Source organism: Nansenia antarctica (assembly GCF_963989245.1).
Source record: "Nansenia antarctica genome assembly, chromosome: 7".
Lineage (NCBI taxonomy): Eukaryota > Metazoa > Chordata > Actinopteri > Argentiniformes > Microstomatidae > Nansenia > Nansenia antarctica.
Genome location: NC_137677.1, coordinates 38,495,538 through 38,523,037, shown reverse-complemented (window position 1 = coordinate 38,523,037; position 27,500 = coordinate 38,495,538). Strand labels below are relative to the sequence as shown.

The 27,500-nt window shown below is 43.1% G+C and overlaps 2 protein-coding genes across 2 annotated transcripts in view; one reads left to right on the top strand and one right to left on the bottom strand.

Moving 5' to 3' along the window:
- glsb (glutaminase b) overlaps positions 1–9,954 on the top strand; it is a gene marked incomplete at its 3' end in the record, with an annotated part of 40,203 nt that extends 30,249 nt beyond the window's left edge. Inside the window, exons 15-18 of the mRNA XM_080536363.1 lie at positions 7,852–7,913; positions 9,032–9,108; positions 9,429–9,492; positions 9,810–9,954. Of these exons, the coding sequence (XP_080392489.1) occupies positions 7,852–7,913; positions 9,032–9,108; positions 9,429–9,492; positions 9,810–9,954 (348 nt within the window). The remainder of the gene's footprint in view (positions 1–7,851; positions 7,914–9,031; positions 9,109–9,428; positions 9,493–9,809) is intronic.
- Positions 9,955–15,427: 5,473 nt separating this feature from the next.
- stat4 (signal transducer and activator of transcription 4) overlaps positions 15,428–27,500 on the bottom strand; it is a gene marked incomplete at its 5' end in the record, with an annotated part of 24,484 nt that continues 12,411 nt past the window's right edge. Inside the window, 11 exons of the mRNA XM_080536360.1 lie at positions 15,428–15,489; positions 15,761–15,872; positions 16,427–16,472; positions 17,674–17,865; positions 20,676–20,812; positions 21,695–21,789; positions 22,425–22,477; positions 22,921–23,056; positions 24,207–24,305; positions 25,045–25,128; positions 26,241–26,285. Of these exons, the coding sequence (XP_080392486.1) occupies positions 15,466–15,489; positions 15,761–15,872; positions 16,427–16,472; positions 17,674–17,865; positions 20,676–20,812; positions 21,695–21,789; positions 22,425–22,477; positions 22,921–23,056; positions 24,207–24,305; positions 25,045–25,128; positions 26,241–26,285 (1,023 nt within the window). The 3' untranslated portion in view covers positions 15,428–15,465. The remainder of the gene's footprint in view (positions 15,490–15,760; positions 15,873–16,426; positions 16,473–17,673; positions 17,866–20,675; positions 20,813–21,694; positions 21,790–22,424; positions 22,478–22,920; positions 23,057–24,206; positions 24,306–25,044; positions 25,129–26,240; positions 26,286–27,500) is intronic.

Below are 27,500 nucleotides of genomic sequence, written 5' to 3'. Positions count from 1 at the left end.
ATATTGAAAAGATATGGGGTACTGATTGTGCTATTGTATGCGTGTGCAATCCTAAATGCCATGTTTGTTTGGGTGAATCTGACACACACACACACACACACACACGCGCACACACACACACACACACACACACAATCACACACCAGGGGTGAAATGATTTGCCGGTACGGTTCCTGCTCCTCATACTCCTCCTTCTAGACGACTGCCAATGGCCCCTGGCCTGAGCATCGATTACTTTTTCCTGCTATGACCGGTGGATAGATGATTCACTTACTTAGACAAATGGATTTGTTGTAAGTCGCTTTGGATAAAGGGGTCTGCTAAATGCCAAAAATAGGCAACCTGACTTTTCAGACAGACATAGCCAGACATAGCCTAGCTACTTCTAAATTAAGACATGTATCACAGAGGGAAGTAAAGGTGACTGCATTTATTATCTTTTGTTTTCGGGATTGAAACCTTGCTATTTAGTTGGTATTTTTTATTAGATTTGATGACAGGACTTTTTGCCGGTGCAGCCTACCACCACTATTTATTTTACCGGGACACCGTACCGGTCTACTTTCTCTCCTGAGACACACACAAACACACACAAACACACACACACACACACACACATTACACACAAACAGTCATAACTTAAAGGATTGCTCAAGCAAAAGACTCAGAAGAACACAAAAATGCAGTGTGGAGAGGGAGTTACACAAATGAACAACGTCACTAACACTAACTATCACTAACACACATTGACTGACACTGTTATGCAGTTATGCACACAAGCACGCAGCAAGCAGTCACATAGACACAATCGCATAACGAAGCACAGACTGAGAGGTACTGTACACACACACACACACACACACACACACACACACACACACACACACACACACACAGGGCAGCTCCCCATTGCAGGCAGCCTGAGACTAATCTGTTATCCGTGTTGCTTGAAACAGCAGCAAACCTTCGGACCAATGGATTACGAGAGCCTTCAGAAAGAGCTAGCTCTCAAAGACTCTCTGTGGAGAAAGGTGTCGTCCACAGAGTCCAACCAGGACAGCTCCACCACTGTAGTCTATAGGATGGAGAATGTTGGAGAGCGCAACTAAGAAGGACCACCCCCCCCCACACACACACACACACACACACACACCCCTTCTACACCCTTGACTTATATATTTATATACATTAATGTATATAGATTTATATACATATATTTACAGTATATACATTATCACGAAGATTATTTATATCTGTTTCTGAGTTTGTGTTTTTGGTTTCGTTCGGCAGACTGTTACACTGTCACGTTGTGTACTGAATGATGTTACTGTGTGTGCTGTACTTTACTGTAACTTTTTTTCCTGTGTGTTCGTTTTGTTGCTGAATTTCAATTGACCCCCTCGGCACCCCTGGCACACCTGAGAGAGACGGACGAGGGAAAGTGACGTGGCTAAATCTGGCCCTGTGTTAAAGCTGGCCGGATCATTAGCGTTATTGATTAGTGCGACACCTGTACTACTCTCTCAGGTGCACAGGAGCGCCGAGTGGAATCGGGGTTTGGGTTTGATTTGGAATTCTGCGATGTATGTGTGTGTTGGGATGTATGTGTGTGTTGGGAGTTTGATGTATGTGTGTGTTGGGAGTTTGAGGAGCTAAGGAAGAGCGCTTAGGTTATCCCTTCAGAAGCACCACGTAGACATGCTGCGCTTTCAGATTGAGGCTGTTGGCAGATTTGTGGCATGTGCCTCTATGTCCATACCAACATACCCCAGAGTATGAAGTGATGTCTCTTTTGACACATTGCTGTTGCAGTATGGGTGTTGGCACAGTATAACCAAAGTGGGGTTAACCCAAACCAAAGATGAAGTAGGATTGAGGGTTGGAAGTGTTTGGACAGGCTCTTTAAAGAGCAATGATGAGATTAGGACCAGGCTTATTATCAGGTGTGACGATGCTTTCTGACCATTCACATTTGTACTGTCTACCGGCAAGTTTTCAGCGGCATGATAGATAGTATATTATCAGACTTAATTGCTGTTGAGTGGCATCAAGTTTTATACAAATGTGTGAATCTGACATGGGCTTTGAATGCCTGGCTGTTGGACAGGTGTAATGTGATAATTGTAAGGGTCGTAAAAAGGGTCATGGGTTTCTCCTGCCACATGACGTAAACCAAGGAAACATTCTCAGCCTTTAGTTGTATTGTAGTGTACAAGCATACAGTAAGTCACTGTGCTGTAGAACTCAAGTTACCAATTATACATCATCCATGATATTACGTGATATTACATGATAAACTACCTTATTCTCTCTCCACTGACGATGTGGGGTATTTATTCATTTATTTTTGTATGCATGTATCTTGTCCACACAGTTTTTGTTGTGTGTGTGTGTGTGTGTGTGTGTGTGGTCTTAAAATGTAGAGGGGTCCCATGAGGTCTCCTTGGTGACACTCAACAGCAGGTCATAATTAAGGATGTTTGATTATTTGATTAGTCAATAGAAGGGGGTCCAAATCAATTTTTTTGAAAATAGGTGTTTGGTGTCCGTGCTATTCAACAGCAGCAGACCCTGCTCTTCCATTTACAACTGTCGGTTTCAAATCATTCCTGTCCTGGCTTAAACCCAATATTTGTTTAGATTGGTTTATACTGACCTGACTTGTTCTAGTTGATTAGACAGTTAGTCTGTATTTACATAGTTCGCTTCCTTAGATACTGAGTGGTGAAATTATGGGGTGTTTTGGACATGTTTCCAGAATGAATGTGGCCCTACAGTGTTGAAAATATGACTACTATCTAAGGAAGCACAGTACCTAAGGAAGTACAGTAGCTAAAGAAGCAACATATGTAGCTAAAAACTGTCTGGGCTAATCAACCACAGCCACGGTCAGGGCCAAGCCAGGTCAGGGCCAAGCCAAGCCAGGTCAGGGCCAAGCCAGGTCAGGGCCAAGCCAGGTCAGGGCCAAACCAAGCCAGGTCAGGGCCAAGCCAGGTCAGGGCCAAACCAAGCCAGGTCAGGGCCAAACCAAGCCAGGTCAGGGCCAAACCAAGCCAGGTCAGGGCCAAGCCAGGACAACATTTTAATTATGTGGGACATGGTAGCAACCATCAAAGTATCGATTTTCAAAAAACTTGAGTCACCCATCCTTAGTCAAAATGGAGAATGAATACATTTCACAAACGTTACGTTTTTTTTCTCCCCGGACATTATCTGGCCGCATTTGCACATGCCGTGCACGTTAGCCAAGAACCTAGTCGTCATGCTTGGGGGCTGTTATTTGTATCTCTGTGTTAATATCCAATCATGCTTGAAACTGAACTGTTGAAGGGGTATCTGTTCTTTACTGACCATAATATCTAATGGAATCTGGGTTTTTATTTAGCTGTAGCTTCTTTTAAACTTGCACGCAACTGGCTATTTCTTTTAAAAGGTCTTTTATTTATGTTTTTTTCATGTAGGCTATACATAAATGGACCTCAGCTGAAATAATGGTTTTTACAAATGCTCACAGACAACGTAGGTTTAAGTATAGGAGATGTTTTCAATGCGTAGTGCAAAGCAATTAACCTGCTGTAACAAATATGGGAGGCAGTTAGCCTAGCAGGTCATGCTAATGTATTTGCTCTTTGACCAAAATTGTCAGAACTGTAAATCTCTTGTTTATTTGTGCTGGGATTGGGTATTTTGATGCTGCTACAGGTGTATTTGAGTGGGCCTTCTAAAGATAACATGGGGGATGTAAGCCAGCGAGACTCATCTAGGTGTCTGTCACAAATATGATTTTGAGTAGGTTGTTAGGAGCAAGATTACTTGAACTCGCAATGGATTCTGAACCAAATCTCCTGCAAATGTGACTTACTCAAATGTAATTTTACCCAGAGGTTTTTGAAGGCAGTAACAGTGTTTTCCCATTAATAATCTGCAGATTTAATGATTTCACAACATTTATTTAGTTATCATCACAAATATGATTTCATGTTTCTCTGTACAATGTAATTTTTCATTTTTTCATTTTCTTCTTTTGAATCAAATGGTCCCTCTGGCATGCATATCTTTGTATGATATAATAAATATGTTTTATTCCAACATCAGATTCTTTTCTTTTCCTTTTCTAAAGTGTATTCTATTTCTCCTCGCCTGTGTTTTTCTGTGTGGATCCAATCTGTGTTTCAACTGTGCCTTGGATAAAACAACTGGGGGCTCCAAGTCTGATATAATTGCACACAACAGCAACATAATATTAACATTAATTATTTATAATTGCGTGTCATGTTACAAATGCTCATTGACAATGACCCATTCATTCACTTCCTGTTAAGGAACTATCAACATTGATATTCTGTGTGCTTGTCTTGGACTTGAAGGATTTTGGTTGTTTTGTTCCCATAGCAAAGATACTGGCTTGTGGTTGTGATTGTAAAACACAAGACATGTGACAGAATGTTTGGGGGGAGGGGGGGGAAACAATGCCTAGACGTCTGCTGTCTGTGCTGTAGAAGCCTGCATTGCAATTTGTGAGCAAAGAGCTTCAATAGTAGTCATAGAAACTGTATTGCAATGACTGGAAGTGCTTGTTAAACATCTTGTTGCCTTGCTTTCTATCCAATAAAACATAATTACAGTTGAACACATCTCTGCAGCCGTAGCTGGGTTTTTATTTTTACTTTTTTGTTGTTTTGGGCCCAGCCCGAGCAGGTACAGTATAGTGTAAAGAGGACGTGTTTGAGTGTAAAGAGGACGTGTTTGAGTGTTATGTTGGGGTCTTGTGTGACATCACGAGGTGAAAAGGTGCCTTTGCATAAGACATAAGACATCCAAATTGTATTCAGATACTTGGTGAGTTGAGTAATGTGAAGCTCAGAGGCACCTGATGACAAACGTCTCAAATGTCTCTGTTGCTGTACTTTGTCATCTTTGATATGAACCGTACTTCTGTATGCTTGTCTGAACAGTCTGGTTTTGGTTTCTGGGTTGTATTTCTGTGGAAGCCTTTCTTTTTCTGATCCACAAGCAACACGACTATTCCAGAAAGTATTCAGGCAGTTGTTGGTATGGTAACTAAACTAATTGGATGTTTTCAAAAACACCTTTTTTTTTGCACTCTGTCCATAGAAACCCCTTGTAGCATGTGTCAAAATAGATACATTTTCAATAGCTGGTCAATTAGACTTAGGCCGGGATTCAATCAATTGCAGATAGTGGCTTTCTGAACTGTGCTTTCAGACGCGCTGCAACCGTCTATCCAGGACAAGCTGCTCTGCCGATCTTAAAGCACAGCACAGGGAGCCACTATGCCACACTATGACAGTGCCCTGCTGAACGAGAGGAGATTGGGTTCAAACACACGTGACAGGGTGCGTGCTGGCTAAACAGCAGCACGTTGATCACATGTAACACCGCTGGGTTGCTATGCCCTCATCGGGGCGCATGTCAACATCTGAAACCGTATGATTGGTTGAACGTATCCTGGTCCTAAACACTGTCCTGAACAATCAGTGGCGGATATATTTTCTCCGCCCCACTTTGTGTGGGTGCGTGCATGGGGGGTGGTGGTGGTGGGGGGGGTTGTGTGAGGGTATGTGTGTTTATATCCAAATATCCTCTTGTCCTGTGTGCTTAGACCATGTTTGTTGATTGTGTGTCTTGGGGTCTTAACCTAACTGATGTTTCGTACCTCAAGCATCTAAGCTCTACATGTATGAATCACATAACACCATTTGTGTGGATCATGACAAGATTGCAGGTGTTAAAATATGATTTAGTCTGTATTATACGACCTTCCTTGAAGATTAGGCTCATGCTCCCTTACAAGGGCTTCATGGAGGCTTCCTAAACCCCTACATAGATCCTTAATGAGTCTTTAAATAATATACAGTTAATGTCATCACGGGTGGCAAAAGGGTTAGGCTACATTTTGTGAAGCAAAACACTGAAGGACATGCAATATATGCTGATCAATGATTTGCAAAGCATTTATGTTTATAATGCTTCATTAAGCTTGCTTTGTTGAAATTATTACCAAGGGGCGATGCTTGTTTGACAGCCTATTGTGACATGGACTGAGCACTTGTTTTGTTTTGTGTTGGGTGTGTAGGGGGGTGACGTGAGGCTGTTTCAATGGTTTTGTGCTTGACCTCTGCTTTGCTCCTGTCTGTTATGTTAATCTCCTCTCTACTCTGTCCAACTGCTTTGTGTCTGGCTCCGTTCTAGCCCAATGGTCCTGAGTTGTGTGCAAGCTTCATAACGGGCTTATTTCTTAAAGTGCTTTATTTCTTTTTTGACAACCCACGCCTCTCGTAGACAATCAAAGCCCCTCATTTAATGAATTTGGATCATTTAATGCATCTGCCAACATCTGATTTTACAATTGTCATTCTCACTCAAAGCATTGTGGGGGGTGGGTTGTCAGGAGAAACGAAGTACTATGTTAGCAACAACGCTTTTTGTGAACCTCTGATCTCTTCTGTCCTGTTGAAGCTCACGCTGCTGAGTGACTGTTCTTCACTTCTTGACCCTTCAGTTCTTCCCCTCTGTACTTCTAAGCTCCACAGAATGTGGACGAGTTATTGTTTCGTGTTCAGTTCTGTGGTGGTGTGATGATGATGCTACTCTTCCCCTTCGTTTGTTCTGCATTTTTTCAGAACTTTTTTGACAGGTCTGGACCACGTAGAGCTCCATAAACAGGTTACGATGACATTTTGAGAGCAAACTTGTTTGAAAAGACGGCAAATTTTAACAGTTAAGAAACAAACGGAGAAGAGCTACTCCATCCGCTACTCACTAGCACACGCGCCCCCCCCTGTCCGCCGCGTGTCTCCCAGTCTGGACCGAGGCCTGGGAGACTGGGCAAGCTGAGATAGCACAGTTCGGTAGGCACCACCTCGGTGCCTTTTCTATTCCAAGCGCAGAGCCCCTTAAATTCACACCCCTCATTAGGTGTTTTCACTAACAAACGAGTCTAACAAACAAACGAGTCCCCCCAACATTAGTGTTAGTCTCAGTTCTTCCATCTCTACCTGTATTAGTCCAACCAACTCTTTGAAAACCGTTGCCAGAAAGAAGCCACATGCGAAATGAAGCGCACACGCGCTGCTGAGGTTGAAAAACATCATGGAAGTCATGTTATCTCAACATACAACACTCCCACCACCGTACCGTGCATGGGTAAGTGCAGTACTGTTGGAATGGGGTCTGCTGTCGCTCAGGAGGTAGAGCCGGTGTCTAATGACCGCAAGCTCAGCGGTTCGATCCCCGGCTCCTCCTGTCCACGTGTCGAGGTGTCTTTGGGCAAGACACTGAACCCCCCCCCCCCCCCCCCAAATTGCTCCCAATGAGCAGTGTGAATGGGTGTGTGAATGGGTGAATGAGAGGCCGTTGTAAAGCGCTTTGGAATAAGTGCAGTCCCTGACGTGGCGTTTGACAGTGAAGTAAGCAGCTGCTGGAGTGATGAGGAAGGTGACCTACCCGAGACATCCTCTGTCTGTCTGTGTGTGTGTGTGTGTGTGTGTGTGTGTGTGTCTGTCTCTGTGTGTGTGTGTGTGTGTGTGTGTGTCTGCCTGTCTGTGTGTGTGTGTGTGTGTCTGCCTTGTCCTTTGTGTGTCTCTGCCCTGTCTTTGCCTGCCTGCCTGTCTGTCTGTGTGTGTCTTTGCCTGCTCCTCTGTGGCTCGGTCGGTAGAGCATGGCGCTAACAACGCTTAGGTTGTGGGTTCGATTCCCACTTGGACCATATGTACACTGAAACATGTGTGCACTCACTGCGATGTAAGTCGCTTTGGATAAGAGCGTCAGAGGAATGCCGTATGTTAGTATTACTACTGATTACAAACAGCTGTCCTCTTGTCTCCCCAGGTGAAGTCTGTCATCAACCTCCTCTTTGCCGCCTACACCGGTGACGTGTCTGCACTCAGGAGGTACCTGCACACACACACACACACACACACACACACACACACACACACACACACACACACATACATACACCCATACATACGCACACACGCACACACACACACATACACATACACCCATACATACATACGCACACACACACACATACACACACACGCGTGCACACACACGCATGCACACCCATACATACATACATACACACACACACACACACATACATACATACATACATACATACATACATACATACACACACACCCAGCAAACATACTCTTCCCCCATTTGTCGTTATGTTTATTGTATAAGAGCACACTTCTATAGTTCCTTTTTTTTTTATCTGTCTTATGTCTTACATAAATGCTAGTGGCCTGGGTTGGTCCAGTGGTCTAGCACTGTAGGTCAGCGTGGGTTTGAATCCGGCCCATGCCCTGCTGACATACCCACTCTGCCTTACTGTCCTGTGTCTCTACACTATCTCTATCCAATGAAAAAGAAAATTACGAGTGTGCCAAGATAACAATACAAACTGTATTGGCCATCAAATTGACATGTTGGATAGTTGCCTTTAACTGTGGGTTATAAACACACCTAGCATTAAAAACAACAATACAGTGGCCTGGGGTGGTCCAGTAGTCCAGCAGTCCAGCACCGCGGTCTACAGTACACACATGCCCATGTCGGCATGGATTCGAATCAGGCCAATGCCCTGCTGACATGCCCTCTCTCCCTTCTTCTCCTTACAATAAAATGAAGTAAAATATGAGTGGGACTGCCCCACTCAGAAAAAATAACTTTTTTATTAAAAATAACAAAAAAAACAACAACCAAGACTTCTTTCCCTGTGCTCTGTCTCTGTGTGTTTCTGTGTCTCTCTGTGTGTCTCTGTGTGACTGTGTGTCTCTGTGTGTTTCTGTGTGTCTCTGTGTCTCTCTGTGTGTCTCTGTGTGTCTCTGTGTGACTGTGTGACTCTGTGTGTCTCTGTGTGTCTCTGTGTGTTTCTGTGTGTCTCTGTGTGTCTCTGTGTGTCTCTGTGTGTCTCTGTGTGTCTCTGTGTGTCTCTGTGTGTCTCTGTGTGACTGTGTGACTCTGTGTGACTCTGTGTGTCTCTGTGTGCCTGCAGGTTTGCTCTGTCGTCCATGGACATGGAACAGAGAGACTACGACTCCCGGACTGCCCTCCACGTGGCAGCAGCAGAAGGTAAGGTACCCTCTAAAGTCTGCAGAAATACTGCCCACAAAACATGTGAATACACATTTAAAAAGTAAATAAAAAAGACCTCTACGGATTAGCAGAGTTATCGACCTCTGTGCTGTTGTGTTTGTTGTTGCTATCCCTTGGCAGCTGTGTTTGATGTAGTTTGGTGTAGTGTGGGACATCTTTGCAGCTTTGTGTGTCTGAGAGGAAGTGTACTTAACGTGTGTGCGTGTGTGTGCATGTGTGCGTGTGCGTATGGAAGTGTACTGAACACCTGTGTGTGTGAGAGGTAGTGTACTGAACACCATCTGGTTTACTTTCAGGACATGCGGAGGTGGTGCGCTTCCTCCTGGAGGCATGCAAGGTGAACCCTGTCCCCAAGGATAGGTAAGTGTGTGTGTACGTGTGTGTGTGTGTGTGTGTGCGTGCGTGTGCGTGTGCGCGCGCGCCAGTCTCTGTGTGTGAGAGTGAGAGAGAGAGAGTGAGACTGAATACAAAGTTTAACCTGGGTTTCAATGACGAATGTGGCACCACCAGCCCACAGTAGTTGACTTGACCACAGGGTATAACACACACACACACACTCCTGTTCTGTCCATTGAACTCTGGTTGTGGAGACCCTCTTTCACTCACAAGAGCCCCCCCTAGAGGCAAACGTTATAGAGACTTGTAAGTTAATCCTCCTCCTTCCTTCACTTCTGCAGATGGGGGAACACGCCCATGGACGAGGGCTTGCACTTTGGCCACCATGACGTGGTCACCATCCTCCGGGACTACAACAAGTACAGCCCACCAAAGGGGCCCGAGAACAAGGAGACGGCTGAGAAGAACCTGGACGGGCTGCTGTAAGACCTCCAGGCCGCAAGGGGGCGCTACTACGGTTTTATATCATCTCTAATTAGACTTCTGTTTCTGTCTTGGGACAAACGCTTAATATAGCTTTTTCTGTGCTGTTGACTTTGTATGACGGTTGTCGCCGGTATCTGAGGTGTGCGTGTACGCGTGTGCGTATGTGTATGTGTATGTGTGTGTGCGTGTGTGTGTGTGTGTTTTTTATTCTCTACTTTCCATTATTGTACCATAAGCTTTTCTCTTTTCCTCTCGAGTGCTTCGCTCCTTTACGTGACGATGCTGTTTGTGTCGCAGTATCTTTTCTTCCCCCCCCCCCAACCCCACGGTTGGATATTTATGTGAAAGTGTACACTATAGTCACAAATTATACTTACGCTTATACATGTAAATTGTATATGTATATACTGTTGACGTATAGTTTATATGATGAAGGACCATATGGATTTTAATGTAATTCAAAGTGTAATGGTGTAGATCAGTTCATACTCGGTTCAGAGGACCATGTGTTTAAATCAGGCCATATTCCAAATCTATCAGTTCACGCCTGGCCGTGCGTGGGATGCACGCTGTTTGATGGTGCTGCCCCCCATGTAGGAAGACAGCAGGGCCACCCAGGTTAGAGAGACACTTGGTGGTTCCTATATAACATATTCTCTAGACTACGACTACTACTACTACTACTACTACCCACTAGTCAGTCTCAACCCTCTCATGACTTATCAACCCCCACTGCATAGGAACTGCATGCCTCTTTCTCAAAGGTTATTATTTGTTTGCTTTATTTGGGCCACAAGACACTTTTTTATTTTTATTTGTATGTTTAGTCAAGTGAACTTTTTTTCGGTAACATGATTTGATCATTTACTACAAATGAACAACACAGCGGCTGTGCAGTACAGTGTGTGTGTGTGTGTGTGTGTGTGTGTGTGTGTGTGTGTGTGTTATGATCACACTGATCCATATCAGCAGGGTGGGCTGGGTGTGGTGACATTTTCAGAACAAAAGAAAAGGTTAAAGGGTAAAATGTAGGACAATGAGGATGGTTGCTTTATGGCACTGTAGGTCTGTTCTTGATGTGGAATGACAATTCTCCATATTTGTACAAGTTTTGTTGAACAAATAGAAGATTAGGGGCTCCAATTTTTCTTCCGCTAAAGAGCGATGCGCAATACTAAGTTTTAGTATTGCGGTGATACTGAATTACCAACACGGTCAGTACGTGGTTTTGGTTCTCAAGTTCTCTTTAGAGGAAGCAGATTGGAGCCCCCCCACGTCTGTGACAGCGACATTGGTTGAACAACATCACTTACGGTTTAATTCTCTTTATAATCTAAAGTAGGAATACATTGTGAGTTGCCCGCTGTAGGAATGACACCATTCTCTATGCAGTAGAATGTATACACTGATGCCAGTTTTTATAGGTAAATGTGTAATCAGTTCAGAGTAGGGGATGAGTGGTAGATTAAAACACTAGTACAGGACTGTCCAATCAGAGTAGGGGATGAGTGGTTGATACTAGTAGCCTACAGGACTGTCCAATCATAACCATTGTACTTTGCGTGCTTGTGATGGCAGGAGAGGAATGTTAAAACTGACACTCACATCATAAGAAAACATAGCTGTGCGGTTTTGCAGAATGTGTATTGTATGTATGGCCTTACGTAACTGACGGGAAGGAACATGGAGACCCCAGCCAAATAGCTACTAGGGTGGCCGCCATTTTTTCCCCGTTTTTTTCTGGGGGGGGGGGGTGAAAAGCACCTGCTGCCCTAAGACTGAGCACAGCCCTGGATGTCAAGATGACGCTACACTGTCACCTGTTATGTAGCTGCTGCTGTACGCCTCAACTTCAGGTTAATGGGAAAGAATGACCAACGCATCTGTGATGTTCTAGGAATGAATGCGGGAGCCAACAGTAGCTAACACGGGTACTTTAATAACTCTATTCAATAACGTAGTAGACCAACAGGGTGAGTGCTTGACTGTATATCCCTCGGCTGGAACGCCATCTAGTGAAAACAGTCGGTAATGCATCATTGCAGTATTCTATGTAATAGCAGGGTAATACAGAACACAACAGCATCGTTTTCCCGTTTTATTTGACGCTTATATTTTTCCATTAATTTGAGATTGAGACATACTTGTACGGTACACTTGACATTGCCTACAGTTGGTCTTGTCCAAATTTAAATAAGCATCTATATTTCATTATCGTTTTTAATTAATCTTGTGCCTGAGGCCAGGACCCAGTCCAGAAACTAACATCAGCTCATGTGTTTAGGCCTGTAGAAGAGAAACTGGGGTTTTTTTCTTTCGTTTTTTTCATGAAATTAAGATTGTGATAAACTCATTGGGAATGGATTTCTAAGAAATGAATTGATATTATTGTATTTATGTGTTGTGTTTTGTTATCATGCTGAGTGTGATACCATGCTGACTATTTATGTGACATTTCCAAAAACAGACAGCAAACTGTTGGATTTAAATTGTATGAATAACCTTCATGTGGTTTACTGAAATCCAGACAGTTTAGGGGATGTAAGACAAAGATAGTTGTACAGAAAATGTTACCATTGGCACTGCTGAGTTATTTAAAATTAAAATTACTAGCCTGACTGTCACTAGCCTGACTGATACTATATACTACAGTATATAGCCTAGCCATTTCTAGTGAGCTACATGGTCTTTTTAAGTACATACTGTACACACAATACTGAAGGGACTGGGCTTGACATACTGTGCTTCACGCTGGTTGTTTTTGGTTGACACTGCATTTGATTTGGAAGTATGTCTAGTCTCATACCCCATACATAAACACATGTAAAAGTATGTCTAGTCTCATACCCCATACATAAACACATGTAAAAGTATGTCTAGTTTAGCCCCATACAGAAACACATGCGGTCGCTCAACCACTCACCTTTCTCTCCAGATCAAAGGGTACTAGTACTAGCTTTCTTTTAGAGTTCTCTTAACACAGCCAAGTGATCAAATAATGAATATGCAGTGGTAGGTTGTATTTGGGAAAAACAACCTATAGTTCCTGTATGTAGCATTAGAGCAGCCATATGTTTTTTAAAAAGAGGAATTCATTTTAGGGTTAGCTTATTTTGCACATTGTTATGTATATGAATGTGCAGACCTGCACCTTTTCTGCTAACATTCCCGGGCCACTTGCAACGTTGCTAGCATGTTGGCCGCTAACATGCTGTCTCACACTCAGTATTACAAAAGTATTGTTGCGGCGTTTTCCGAATGTCTAGACAGACAGCTATCGGAGTAGATCTAGTTCGCGTGCGGAAGGAGCAAAGCTGGTAATTTGCCCTGTTTGTTTTGTACCCGAACAAAAGTATTAGATGAGTGCGCGCACACATCAGATAAAAAAAAGTGACTGATGCATGTTGGAAATGTCTTTTGAATTAAGTGCTGTAGCCTAATGACGGTGTACATCATGAGCCTGGGCTACTTGGTATTTCAGATGTTTTAACTTGGCATTAGCAGTTTAACGAAGGACAGCGATTATTTCAAATGGGATTTGTCTGCGTTTTGAGCGTAACATAATGAGACATCTCACATTTCCAAACTCATTAAACAAGCAAAGATGTATTGAGGGAATAGAAGTAGGTTTGGGAAGTTCAAGATAGCCTACTGTAGGCCTATGCTTACAACTATACCCTGTAGGCCTGTTAGCAGCTCTGGGTATTGTGCTTAGCGCAGCCGGTTGGGAATGTCGTGAGTTCGATACCCGTTTAGGGCGAGCTGGACATTTCCTGGGCATTGGGCAAAACAATGTAGCACCCTAGATACGTTATACGTTAGGTTCTACGATGTCAAACTCAAGCTCCAAAATGCGTTCTTGCACTCCTGTATATAGAGCGTGGAAAACCCTTGAATTCCAAATTCTAACGTGATACAGAATATAATCTGTCTGTCTACACCTGCGTTCGTAAATTCGTAAATGGGTTCAACGTCATAAAGGGACCAAGTCATTTGATTGGACAAGAGGCAGTCACGTGGACGCTCCGGCGCTGTCGGAGCTCATTTCCGGACGCGGCCTACGTAACTCTTACGCAGCAATTGGGATTAAACCTTGAGCACTGCATCTGATTTAAAAACCAGGGCAAAATTACGGCAAAAACACGTACGTTGCAAGCGGCCCATTGTGTGTATAAATCCAAAGAGTAATAATGCACCAGTTTTGCAATGCTGTTGCCACAGTAACCCATTGCTTCACTCCTTATTCACTCCTGCCCTGTCGGTCTTGGTAAAAGCATGTCTAGTTAGCATAACTAGACATGTCGTGTTATGTCACTATAACAATGTTGTCAGCCTTGTGACAGATGGTTTGAGTAATATTCCCACTTACAGTCTCTCTGTTAGTAGTTGCAGACCGGTTTTAGGTTGAAACTAAAATGCATTTCTGAGTGTACAGTAGCCTACTGTTGTACATGGATGTCTTTTTTAGTTTTTGATGACGAGGTGTTGATTATGGAGAGATGAACAAGTGTGTGATTGCTTCTGGCAGTGGGATATATACATTTATATATTCATATATTTATTTATTATAATAAACAGGGAAATAAAGCAAATCTTTTCAGGCATGTGTGGTCTCATTTCTCTCATTATCACGTGAAACTGTGAAGCCTGTCACCGAAAAACATAAAAACTACTACACACAAAAATGAAAATGTGACACGGTCTGATCATTTTTGCCCAAGTTGGCAACCAATCAAAATGTTCTGACTTATTTTGAGACAAGTAAATTATACATTTCAACGTTGAAAATCACAACACACACTCAAGCCAAAATACTGCAATGCAATGGATTCAGTGAGTAATCACTACTTTACTACTTTACTTCACAACTACTTTACATTGTTAGCAGGCTCACAAAACAAGCTGTGTTAGTTGACTACCGAGTGTGTCATTGATTTTCAACAACGCTGAAATGTGTTTACATTTTTCAAAAGAAAAGTCTGAATATTAAATCGGATGCTGACTTGCGGACCAATTGACCAGACTGACCAGACCAACCGAAGCAATGTTCTACCAACTGAGCCACAGAGGACTACAAGGCCAAAAGATATAGGGTGCGTTCCTAGATTCGCTCAGAGAGCGCCGGAGCGCACACTGGGTTCAACGTCATAAAGGGACCAAGTAATTTGTTTGGACATGAGGTTCCATGAGTGCTGATCAGATTCCGGAGCGGTTTTAGGAACCCAGCCATAGTGTGCTGATGAAATGAGTTACTTTTTTTTTATCTCCACTGCAAAAAAGTAATAATACCCATCATGCAACAGAAGACATTTATTATTTGTACATGTAGGGGAGCACACAGTAGTCACTACATTCCTCATTCCCATAACTACAGACTAGTTTATAGAAAGAAACCAAACAGAGATTAACAGTGGTTGTAGTAATAAACAGATTTACTTTTATGGAAAGTGATATGATGGCTGTACCACAACCTTTGAGAGGGACTTGAAAAATGCAGCCGGTCATCTCACGTTACTCTGAGTATGGGGAGCTCATCTATATGCACGTAAAAAGTAAAAGTCAGACAAACATTTCAATAACATTTAAAACTACTGAATGACAATGCATCCACATGATAACAATATGTCTCAAAGTTAGACTGAAATTACTTTTTGTTATGCATTAATGTTCTCAGGACAACGACAATGTTGCACAAACTCACTTTTCAACAACTTTTTGTTCACTCACGTCTACACCAAGTCAAATTTAATGACAATTTATGAGTTATGATCTTTACTCAAATGGGCACAACAGCTACTGAACTCACAGCTGTCTCGATCTCGCTGAGGTGCTGGTTGAGCATGTCGAACATCCCTGGGGACATGGGGGGCTCTGGGGAGCAATAGGAGGGCGAGGTGGCGCTGAGGTGGCAGTTGGAGCTGGGGAGAGGGATCGGTTACAAGGAAGTAATACATCATCACCTTCTAAAAACAATGGCTTACGAGAAAATGTTTGTTTTTACCTAAATATCCTAGATTTTAGATTTGGTTCAGTTTATTTTGTTTTTCTCAAAACTTGAAAATATGACCTAAGCCATTATTTTAAGAAGGTGACGACATTGTACCCATGGCAACTCTATATAATGATGTCACAGTTTATTAGGATATGTTCACAAATGCACTGATATAAAAGCTGAGAATCTATACTTTAACCTCAGAGGAATTGGTCGATTGAAAATCCAAACTTTTGGAGTATCGAGCCCAAATAAGAAATGCTTCACTGTCCCAATGCTGATGGAGGGGACTGTAATGTGTGAGGGAATATTTCCTTTGTCTGTTCCTCATGTCTTTAAACAAGGGAACCATTAATTAAGCAAATAATGAGTATTGGTCATTCATCAGTTCTTCATGTCCATTTCAACAAGACACCATTTTGTGCAAAACAAAGAGTCCTCTCTCCCCCTCCCTCTCTCCCTTTGTCTTTGTATACTTACCGCAAAGTGGAGATGGGGATCAGCATTGACGGTATGTATGGAAAGACTGCAAGAAGATAACAACAGAAGAAGTCATGGACGTTTTAGTGAACCGTTCAAAGTAACCAATACAATTGTATGTCATGACATCAAACTTAAGTTGTGAAGACATTCCATAACACAGAGAATAAATAGTCTGACATGTTAAGCATCTCTTTTCTGCCAATGTTTATAAAAAAACTAACTAAATGTTCAACCCAAGGATGATGACTGTCATACATTGCGCTGCTGACGTCTAGAAAACTGTCACATTTAACCCATGTGTAACTGTGCACCAATTACCACGTCTAAAATACTATCAGAGTTGTCATTATGACATCTGACATTTTAATTTTCAATCACCTCTCCAACTAAGAACCTGAGAAACTCTGACCTGTCGCATCACCAACATGTAATTCAGATGATATCTTCGAGGTGGGGCTGCATGTGCCTCCACACTACAGTCAGTGAGCAACAGGTGGTCACACTTTTTAATTATATGATTGGAATCCTCTTATGAACCTCAGTTCAAATCCATTCTGGTTAAAGTATTTGGAGTATTATGGGTCTGCAGCTTGTGTTTCAATACGTGGTTTGAGAGGGTTGTCCTCTTGATGCTTGGGGGATGGAGGTGAGACAAGGTAAAAACAAGTGAAGATTTCCTCAGGTCCCTACTTTTATACAGATTTTGACCTATTGCACAACTACAACACAACCAAAAAATCCCCATAGGGGTAAGCGTCCTCGTACTGTACGTACATACTCCCATCAAGTTCTCGGACCCTCACCAGTGAGAATGCTATCGCTATCGCTAAGCCACACCCCGAAATAGAAATTGTCCAATCATATCACAGCAAAAGTCACTACAGGCAGAAAACTCGGACAAACAACTCGCTAATATCTGATGGTGAAAAGCTTCTAGACTAAATATTCTCGTCATCTTTAAAAAAAAAAAAAAAAAATGTCTTACTTGCTGTGTTAAATCAGAAATCAGAAATTTGCCAACTCCCGCCATTGTAAGTCATTGAATGTCATTCAGTCACGGTCGGTCAGTCAGTCCAGCTTGATTCCCCTTGGGGATTTTAAATTACTTGTAGGAAGACTGGAGAGAGAATCTGCATTGACCATTTTAAGGTTTTAAGTTTCAGTTTGTCTCTTGTACGTCCTGTCTGCCTGTAACTTCTGAGAATGATAACAATGTACAATAACATAACCGGCGGCCATCTTGCCTTTGCTCTGCTGGCTGTTGTAATGTCTTCCGAACGCCTCGTCTTTGGGGATGCCGGGGTAGAGGAACTTCAGCGGGTTCTCTGGGGCCACCCCGTCTGCGATGACCTTGTAGTCTCTGATGATGTCAGCGAACGGCAGAGCGCTGAGGCGGTTCTTTGTGTACGGCTCCACGGAGATGAAGTTGGCCTCCCCTGCAGACACACCCAATTGTTTACTACGGAAGCAATTTACCCTCGAATGGTAAATTGCTTTTCTACAACAGCCACCACATAATATAACAAATAAATACACAGTTGTAACATTAAATTCATGCATTTACAATCATTAATCATTTCAGAATACATATATATCCTTCTGCCACAGAAATTAGTCACATAAACAAGATCAACCATTGCATTGTAGGTCAGCACAGGTGTTCTTAATCAGATTAAGAATACTTTTTTTCCCTTGGCTAAAGCAATATTTACTGTAGTCCCACTAAGCGAACTGTAAGCGAACCGTAATGTAATGCAAGTCAGTCTGGGAGGCAGTGTTGAGAAGGTGCTTCAAATGGAGGCGGCATTTCAACCAGATTTTCTTTTCAAACAGGGAATTGAATGCATACTGCTCATCTGTGAAACGATGGCATCGAAAACATATTCAGCTAACTCAAATGCAGACAAACAGGTTGTAAACTTAGGACAGGGTGGAACAGGCTCAGGCAAAACATTTAGCGGGGTGGAGACTTTCCCATCTCCATTCCCATTCCTACACCCCCAGAACCTGGGTTTCCGGGATGTGGAAAACCTGGTTAAATTGATTTCTTCTTTTTTATTTTTTTATTTTTTTAATAATTTTTTCTCCCCACTGTGACCCATAAACATTAATGTGGTAAACTGAGAGGTTGATCCTGTCCTTGATTGTGGTCCTCTGTGGCTCAGTTGGTAGAGCATGGAGCTAACAATGCTTAGGCTGTGGGTTCGATAAAAGTGGAGGTGGATAAAAGCGTCAGCTAAATGGCACATATACAGTATATACTGACAAACATACAGTATATCTCAAAAGTGAGTAAAAAAAAGTGTCAATATTTTGTGTGACCACCATTGTTATCTAGCACTGCTTTAACCCTCCTGGGCATGGAATTCACCAGAGCTGCACAGGTTGCTTCTGGAATCTTCTTCCACTCCTCCATGACGACATCACGGAGCCCACGGATGTTGGACACCTTGCACTCCTCCACCTTCCTCTTGAGGATGCCCCACATGTGCTCAATTGGGTTTAGGTCTGGAGACATACTTGGCCAGTCCATCACCTTAACCTTCAGCTTCTTCAGCAAGGCCGTTGTCATCTTGGAGGTGTGTTTAGGGTCAGTATCATGTTGGAAAACTGCCCTAAAAAACGGCCCAGTTTCCAAAGAGAGGGGATCATGCTCTGCTGCAGGATGTCACAGTATATATTGGAATTCATGTGTCCCTCAATGAAATGCAGCTCCCCAGTGCCGGCAGCACTCATGCAGCCCCAGACCATGATGCTGCCACCACCATGCTTGACTGTAGGCAAAACACATTTGTCTTGGTACTCCTCACCAGGGTGCCGCCACACACGCCGGACACCATCTGACCCAAACAGGTTTATTTTGGTCTCATCAGACCACAGGACATGGTTCCAGTAACTCATGTTCTTGGATTCATTGTCTTCAGCAAACTGTTTGCAGGCTTTCTTATGCATCGGTTTCAGAAGAGGCTTCTGTCTGGGGCGACGGCCATACAAACCGATTTGATGCAGTGTGCAGCGTATGGTCTGGGCACTGACAGGCTGACATCCCACTTCTGCAACCTCTGCAGCAATGCTGGAAGCACTCGCACGTCTATTTTTGGAAACCAACCTGAATTAATGAATGAAAACCTTTATTGTCCCCAATGGGGAAATTCCGTTGTCAAACAGCTCAGTTAGGGCAGACAGAAAACATTCAACAAATAAATAAATAAAACAGTGCAGGCTCAACAAGCAAAAAGTGCAAGATAAAGTGCTCAAGTGCATGTAGTCCAAGTAGCAGTCTTAACGGCCTCTCAGCTCCAGGTCTCCCCCACCCTGCAGGGCCTGGTTGTAACCTCTGGATATGACGCTGAGCACGTGGACTCAACTTCTTTGGTCGACCCTGGCGAGGCCTGTTCCGAGTGGAACCTGTCCTGGAAAACCGCTGTATGATCTTAGCCACTGTGCTGCAACTCATTTTCAGGGTGTTGGCAATCTTCTTATAGCCAAGGCCATCTTTGTGAAGCGCAATAATCCTTTTTTTCAGCCGCTCAGAGAGTTCCTTGCCATGAGGTGCCATGTTGTCCAGCATTCAGAGAGAATTGTGCCCAAAACACCAAATTTAACAGCCCTGCTTATCATTTACACCTGAATCCTTGTAACACTAACGAGTCACATGACACCAGGGCGGGAAAACAACATCATTGGGCACAATTAGGACATGTTCACTATGGGGTGTACTCACTTTTGTTGCCAGCTGTTTAGACATTAACAGCTGTGTACTGAGTAATTTTCAAAGGACAATAAATCTATACTGTTATTCAAGCAGCACACTGACTACTTTAAGTTATATCAAAGTTTCAGTAGGATAATGTTATCCCCTGAAAGGATATAACAGAATATTTGCAAAAATCTAAAGGGTGTACTCACTTTTGAGATATACTGTATCTGCCCCTGAATTATTTTTTAACCCTGTGGAAACCAACCCTAAAACCAAAGACAAAGACAAAGGCAATTGTGGTGCTCAGTTGGTAGAGCATTGTGCTAACAACCCTTAGGTTATGGGTTTCGATTCCCGCTGGGACCATATATATATATATATATATATATATATATATATATATATATATATATATATACTGAAACATGTATGCTCACTGCAATGTAAGTCACTTTGGATAAAAGCGTCAGCTAAATGGCATTGCTACAGTATATGAAGCGATGCCATTGGTTGATTTGAGAGGTCGACAGGAGCGGTGGGTCTCACCGTTGTCGGACTGCTCCACCCAGGTGAAGGTGATCCCCCCCAGGTGGCTCTCGCTGAAGCGCAGCAGAAACGTCCCAGCATCCTTATCTTTCAGGAGGGCCCTCTCAGTCTCCTTACTCACGAAGCCCATGATGTAGCTGCAGCAGACAGTCAGACACTCAAACAGTCAGTCAAATAATCAGTAGCGCTGTAACGTCTGCTGAGGAATGTACCGATTGAAGTACAAGACACAGAGAAGGGTGATGTGACGCCATGTTTCACATGTATCATTCAATAAAGCAATCAAAGCATATTTGTGTAGCATATTTCAGACACAAACGCTGTACAATGCGCTTTACAGGAAGAAAATAAAAACAGTAAATAAAAGGAGAGGAGTTATACAGTTAAAAACAAAGGAGGATAGTTAGATAAAATGAAAAGCTATGGAAGTTCAAATAGTAAAAACAAATATCAAGGGCAGACTGTAGAAGCCTGTAAAAAATTGCTAAGAAAAGAAAAATGAAAAGCACCCTACGTAAAAGCAAGGCTAAAAAGTGATGTCTTATCCTATGGTATCCTATACGTAACTACGTATAAACTGTTTACTAATACATTTACAAAGCATTCCCATGTATGTTTACCACACTAAGACACTATTGAAAATACTATTTGTTAATATGAATAACAGGGTATAATAGTTTTCCGATTTAACCTACTGATTTTGAAAAGAACGCACATAAAAGACACAATTTGAGATTCCACCCCTGTATTAACATAAACAACTGAAATAAATGATGTGTTACTTCCTTTAAAAACACAAAACAGACTTTGTGAAAGCATTAAGTCATGTTTACCATGGCATTAACTCATGTTTATTAACTTATTGTTAAGTATAAGCATATATACTGATGTATGCACTCACTGAAATGTAAGTCGCTTTGGATAAAAGCGTCAGCTAAATGGCATACCTGTATATTATTATTAAGTGTTGCCCGTGACAGTATGAATAAAGGAAGGTGGAATTAGGGCCAGAGTCTTACTTGTCATTCCAGACAGGCAGTAGGTGCTTCTTAATGAGCTCCAGGATGGAGTCCAGCCACATCCAGAAGCTGAAGGGCTTCCCGGGAATATTCTCCTGAGAACAACGGTAGGATTGAGAAGGAAATATTGGAATTATGCTCGAAAGGCAGAATCCTAAATTCAGTTGGACACACTTTTAAGGCACATGCATCTTAAGGTTTGGCCCTGACCTTAGGTAAAGTTGATTAGCCCAGACAGTTTTTGGTTACATATTTTCTTTCCTCAGATAAAGAGTACCGTAGTCATATAGGCCCCAGCTATCAAAAAGGCAGCTTTGGTCCTGAGAGAAATGTTATGTATTATGTAACTTTAAGTGTTCTATAAGTATTCTATTATGGTCCCAAATGCGTTGCCATGGATTCCCATTGGTTGACTTTTTTATAATGCCCCAAAGCATTGATTTTTGTATAAATATAAGCATTGCGTTGTGTAGGTAGTCAATAATTTCACCCTACCACTTTCACGTTAGAAGTGTCAAATCTGTATTTGCAGATCAAATTACCTCTATGGATTTGTTTTCAATTGTTTACAGAATGTTGGCACTAACCTTCCTCGTGTTCATGGAGAATGGAGGGGATAATGGAGAGGGGTATTGATTCACATGATTCATCTAGTGGTGTTTAAGCCATGAAAAAGTTATTTTTTACACCCCTTTCAAGCATTACATAACTACAATGACCTTTTGTATACCTTGCAGAACTTGGACCAGGACAGTTGGCAGTCATTGTGGCAGGCTTGTTGACCTTCAGTGAGGATAATCAGAGAAATATGGTGAATTATAACCTCAACATAAATGGTTATACATGTTCACTTCGGTCGGTATTCAATCAGTTGCAGTTTCCAGAATAAGAATGTGAAACTCTGCAACTGACTGAACACCAGCCTGAGACTGGATAGCTACTGAACACCAGCCTGAGACTGGATAGCTACTGAATGCATTAATCTTGGACAGCATCTCGCATTCCAGATATCTTGTGCCTGAACAAAGGAAGAAATAAGCCAGGAGAGACAGTAAAACAACTATATTGTCACTCCCACCCCTCATACAGTACTCCTCTTTCATACAACATGCTTGATGGGGTGTATTTTCTCTCATAAGATAGATGATACATTAATAGTCCAAGTCAATAGTGTTAAACACTTGTCATTGGCCAGTGTACCATCAGGCCCCTCCCCCCCACCGTACCTAAGAGCTTTTCCCCCAGCATGCACAGCTGCTCCTTGTTGAGGCCTCGCCCAGCGAAGGTAGAGAACTGCCAGCTCATCACCTCAGACAGCTGGCTCCAACTGGCCCGCGGTGGGCTGGCGAAGAACGCTAGGTTCTGGAAATGGGTGAGGAGAGAGAGAGAGAGAAAGAAGGGGGGTAGGGAGGGAGGGAGAGAGAGAGAGAGAGATGGGGGGGGGGGGGGGGGGGGGGGGGTATGGGGGATTGATACTGTACTTAACTATCTGATAAAATAGTCCTGCCCGGTCGGAAAAAAGACGTTGTCCGTGTGTGTAAGTGTGTGTGTGTGTGTGTGTGTGGTGTGTGTGTGTGTGTGTGTGTGTGTGTGTGTGTGTGTGTGTGTTTCGCGACAGACAGACAGCTTGATGGCTGCCGTGAGTGGTGAGATGAACACGCTCAACATCTAAGCTCACATACACCCGTTGTAACTGCCATCGTTATTGCAGTGGGAATAGGATGCACTGGATGCTTTTGATACAATGTGCCTCGTTACCACACTAAGATTGGCTTTTAAACAAGCCCTGAACAGCGGGCGAGTCTACAAACAACGCCCGAACGTCTGCGACCCAAGCCCAACACCGGCCGGAGATGTTCCCGTAGACTTCAAGACGACCAATGACAGACTACGAGTGGACTAACTTTTTCCATAAAGGAATATTCTCCGCGACGCAAAGAAACGCGCGTCCATACGGATTCAAGCTTCTGAAATATGTCGCCAGAATCCTGAAGAAATTCCCACCCTCTGTCGATTTCCCGGTGGACCTTACACCTGACTCGCTGACAGCTTGGATAGAAACGCAGCTTTGCTTCATCCGTGAGAGAATACAACCAGCGCTGCGGGCCTCCGGGACAGAGACACATCGACAACACACCATGAGGGGTCTGAGAATTGCTGCAATGACTAAAAGAAAGGCCAAACAGGTTGCCAAATTTTGCTCTGTCTCAGCTATTATTGGCAGCTTGGCCGTGTGGAGAAGGAGGTGTTATGTGTACCCTTAAGTGTTCAGTGCTGCTTAGCCCCGAAATATTTGATTCCCTGTTTGTATAATATAATTTGTGGAACCAAATAAAGTATTCAAATGTGTGTGTGTGTGTGTGTGTGTGTGTGTGTGTGTGTGTGTGTGTGTGTGTGTATGTGTGTATGTGTATATACTGTTATGTATATATGTGTGTGTGTGTGTGTGTGTGTATGTGTATGTGTATGTGTGTGTGTGTGTGTGTGTGTGTGTGTGTGTGTGTGTGTGTACCTTGGCGTGGTCTGTCAGCAGGTTGTACCACATGACTGAGGCCCAGCCGCCCGGCAGCTGACTGACATTGGAGATCACCACCAGAGGCAGAGAGCAGGTCTGTAACACACACACACACACACACAGATCACCACCAGAGGTAGGGAGCAGGTCTGAGACACACACACACACACAGAGGCGTACACACACACACACACACACAGGTGTACACACACAGACACGTGCGCACACACTCATGCGCACACACACACACACGCACACACAGAGGCGTCCACAGACACAGACATGCGCGCATGCACGCGCAGACACACACACACACACACACACACGCACACGGAGGCGTACACACACACACCCACACACACACACACACACACACAGAGGACACATTGACTACTAATGACATACAATTGCATCTCTTTATGACTTATGTGTGTGATGATGTGTGATGATGCGTTTGAAAGCAAAACTGTATTTTCTGCGGGAGTGTGTTTGAGAAAGTGTGTGTGTGTGGGGGGGGTTGTTATGGGAGTGTATTGGGGCCTGTATAGGGAGTACTGAGTGTGTGTGAGGTTTGAGGTGTGTCTGGGGGAGTATCTGAGATCTGTGGGTATGGGAGTCTGTGTCTGCTGAGTATTAAGTCTGTCTGTGAGTGAGTAAGTGTGTGTGTGTGTGTGTGTGTGTGTGTGTGTGTGTGTGTGTGTGTGTGTGTGTGTGTGTGTGTGTGTGTGTGTGTGTGTGAGTGAGTAAGTGTGTGTGTGTGTGTGTGTGTGTGTGTGTGTGTGTGTGTGTGTGTGCGTGTGTGTGTGTGTGTGTGTGTGTGTGTGAGGTCACTGACCTCTAGATCAATGTTCAGGCCCTGCATGCAGAACTGGGCCTCGAAGCCCAGAGAGTGAAGCTCCTCGGTGACAGACAGAGGACCCTGGAACCACATCATATGTATGTTCAGACTGACACAGACAGAAGACGGGGGCGGCTGTGTCTCAGGAGGTAGAGCCGGTGTCTAATGATCGCAAGGTTGGCAGATCGGCGGTTCGAGCCCCGGCTGGCCTCATGTCGAAGTGTCCTTGGGCAAGACACTGAACCCCAAATTGCTCCCAGTGAGCGACCCGGCGCCTTGCATGGTAGCTTGCCGCCATTGGTGTGTGAATGTGAGTGTGAATGGTAGAATGAGAGGCCATTGTAAAGCGATTTGGATAAAGGCGCTATATAAGTCAGTCCATTTACCATTAGAAGACCCTGAAACCACATTATATTTATGTTCAGACTGCCTTCGGTCCTTGTTGAGGCAAGTCAAACAATCAAACAATCAATCTATCTATCTATCTATCTATCTATCTATCTATCACTGTTTGGATGAGAAGAGAGCAGAGCTCTGGGCACAGGCTCAGCCATCTTCACCACCCTGGAGCAGCAGTTAGGGCTTAAGTGCCTTGCTCAAGGGCACAACGGCAGTGGTAGGCATTTTTGATGCCAGCAACCCTCCAGTCACCAGCTCACATCCAGCTCCATCCTGGGTTGGGGATCGAACCAGCAAACCTACCGATTGCTGGCCGGCCTCTCTAACCTCTAGGCTACCTGCCGCCCCAGGCTATCACCAACAAACATCTTAGGGAGGGGCTTCAAAGGCAGAATCTGTTTGATTTCCAGTATCCAGTAGTGGATTCCAGAATCCAGAGTTGAAAAAATGTAGATAGGCTGATATAAAACACAACATCGTCATTGGAGTACATTGTATATTTTTTGATGTATCTTTTTTAATGCTGTATGTAAATCACTTTGACTTGCCCCTGTTGTATGCAAGGTGCTATACAAATAAACTTGCCTTGCCTTTTTCACTTTTTCTGCTCTTGTTAGTTTTTTCAGGTCAATTGTGTTTAAACTTGCGTTGTTGTCCCAGAGGACAGATAACTGACCGTGGACAGTGCCTTGACACCCTCACAGTGCTACTGGGTGAGTTTTAATAGGCCTGTTTGCTTGGATCACCTAAACACCATTAGGAGCGTAAAGCTGTAAACTGCCACATATTCTCACCTCATTCCCCTTAGTTCCATTGATGTACTTCTTCTCTTTGAGCTGCTGTAGAAAACACAATCAATTATGTTATAGCGAATACACAGAAATACACTGAAACACACTGAAATACACTGAAACACACTGAAATACACTGAAACACACTGAAATACACTGAAACACACTGAAATACACTGAAATACACTGAAATACACTGAAACACACTGAAACACACTGAAATACACTGAAACACACTGAAATACACTGAAACACACTGAAATACACTGAAACACACTGAAATACACTGAAACACACTGAAACACACTGAAATACACTGAAACACACTGAAATACACTGAAATACACTGAAACACACTGAAACACACTGAAATACACTGAAACACACTGAAATACACTGAAATACACTGAAACACACTGAAACACACTGAAATACACTGAAACACACTGAAATACACTGAAACACACTGAAATACACTGAAATACACTGAAATACACTGAAACACACTGAAATACACTGAAATACACTGAAATACACTGAAATACACTGAAACACACTGAAATACACTGAAATACACTGAAACACACTGAAATACACTGAAATACACTGAAATACACTGAAACACACTGAAATACACTGAAATACACTAAAATACATGCTGTACAGAAATATATGACGTATACATATTTAATATATTGCAACACAGACACATTGTGTGTTTTTGTCCCGTCTCTTTAGTAAGATGTGTTATAATCAAGGTCAATGTGACCAGTGACACACTATAACCTATGTTATAACCTATGTTGTTTGAAACACAGGAGCCCAGTAATGCTAATGCTAATAATCACAATACAGATAAGCTGGAGGAACATACATAGACTAGAGTTTTTCGAATCTGCTTAACAGAGATTGAGCCTTTACTTTAGAAAACATGGGAAGATGACATCGCTAAATATGAAATGTAACATAACATCTTCTAGACACACAGCTGCACTGCTTCATGTAAGCACCACATTTTCTAGTGAGCTATACAGAGAGTTATTTGCCCGAATAAAATGCTATTATAAAATGCAAATTTTTTCCACACAATCTGTTTTGAATGAAAACGGTTAAATGGATCTTGAAACTTATATTTAGTCTGTTGTGGTGACCCAGAGTTGGGGAGTAAAACCAGAGAGGCAAAAGAGTCAAAGCAGACATGGTGACCCAATCCTGTATAGACTAACTGCCACTCTACCCACACTATCCCTCCCACAAGGCAGA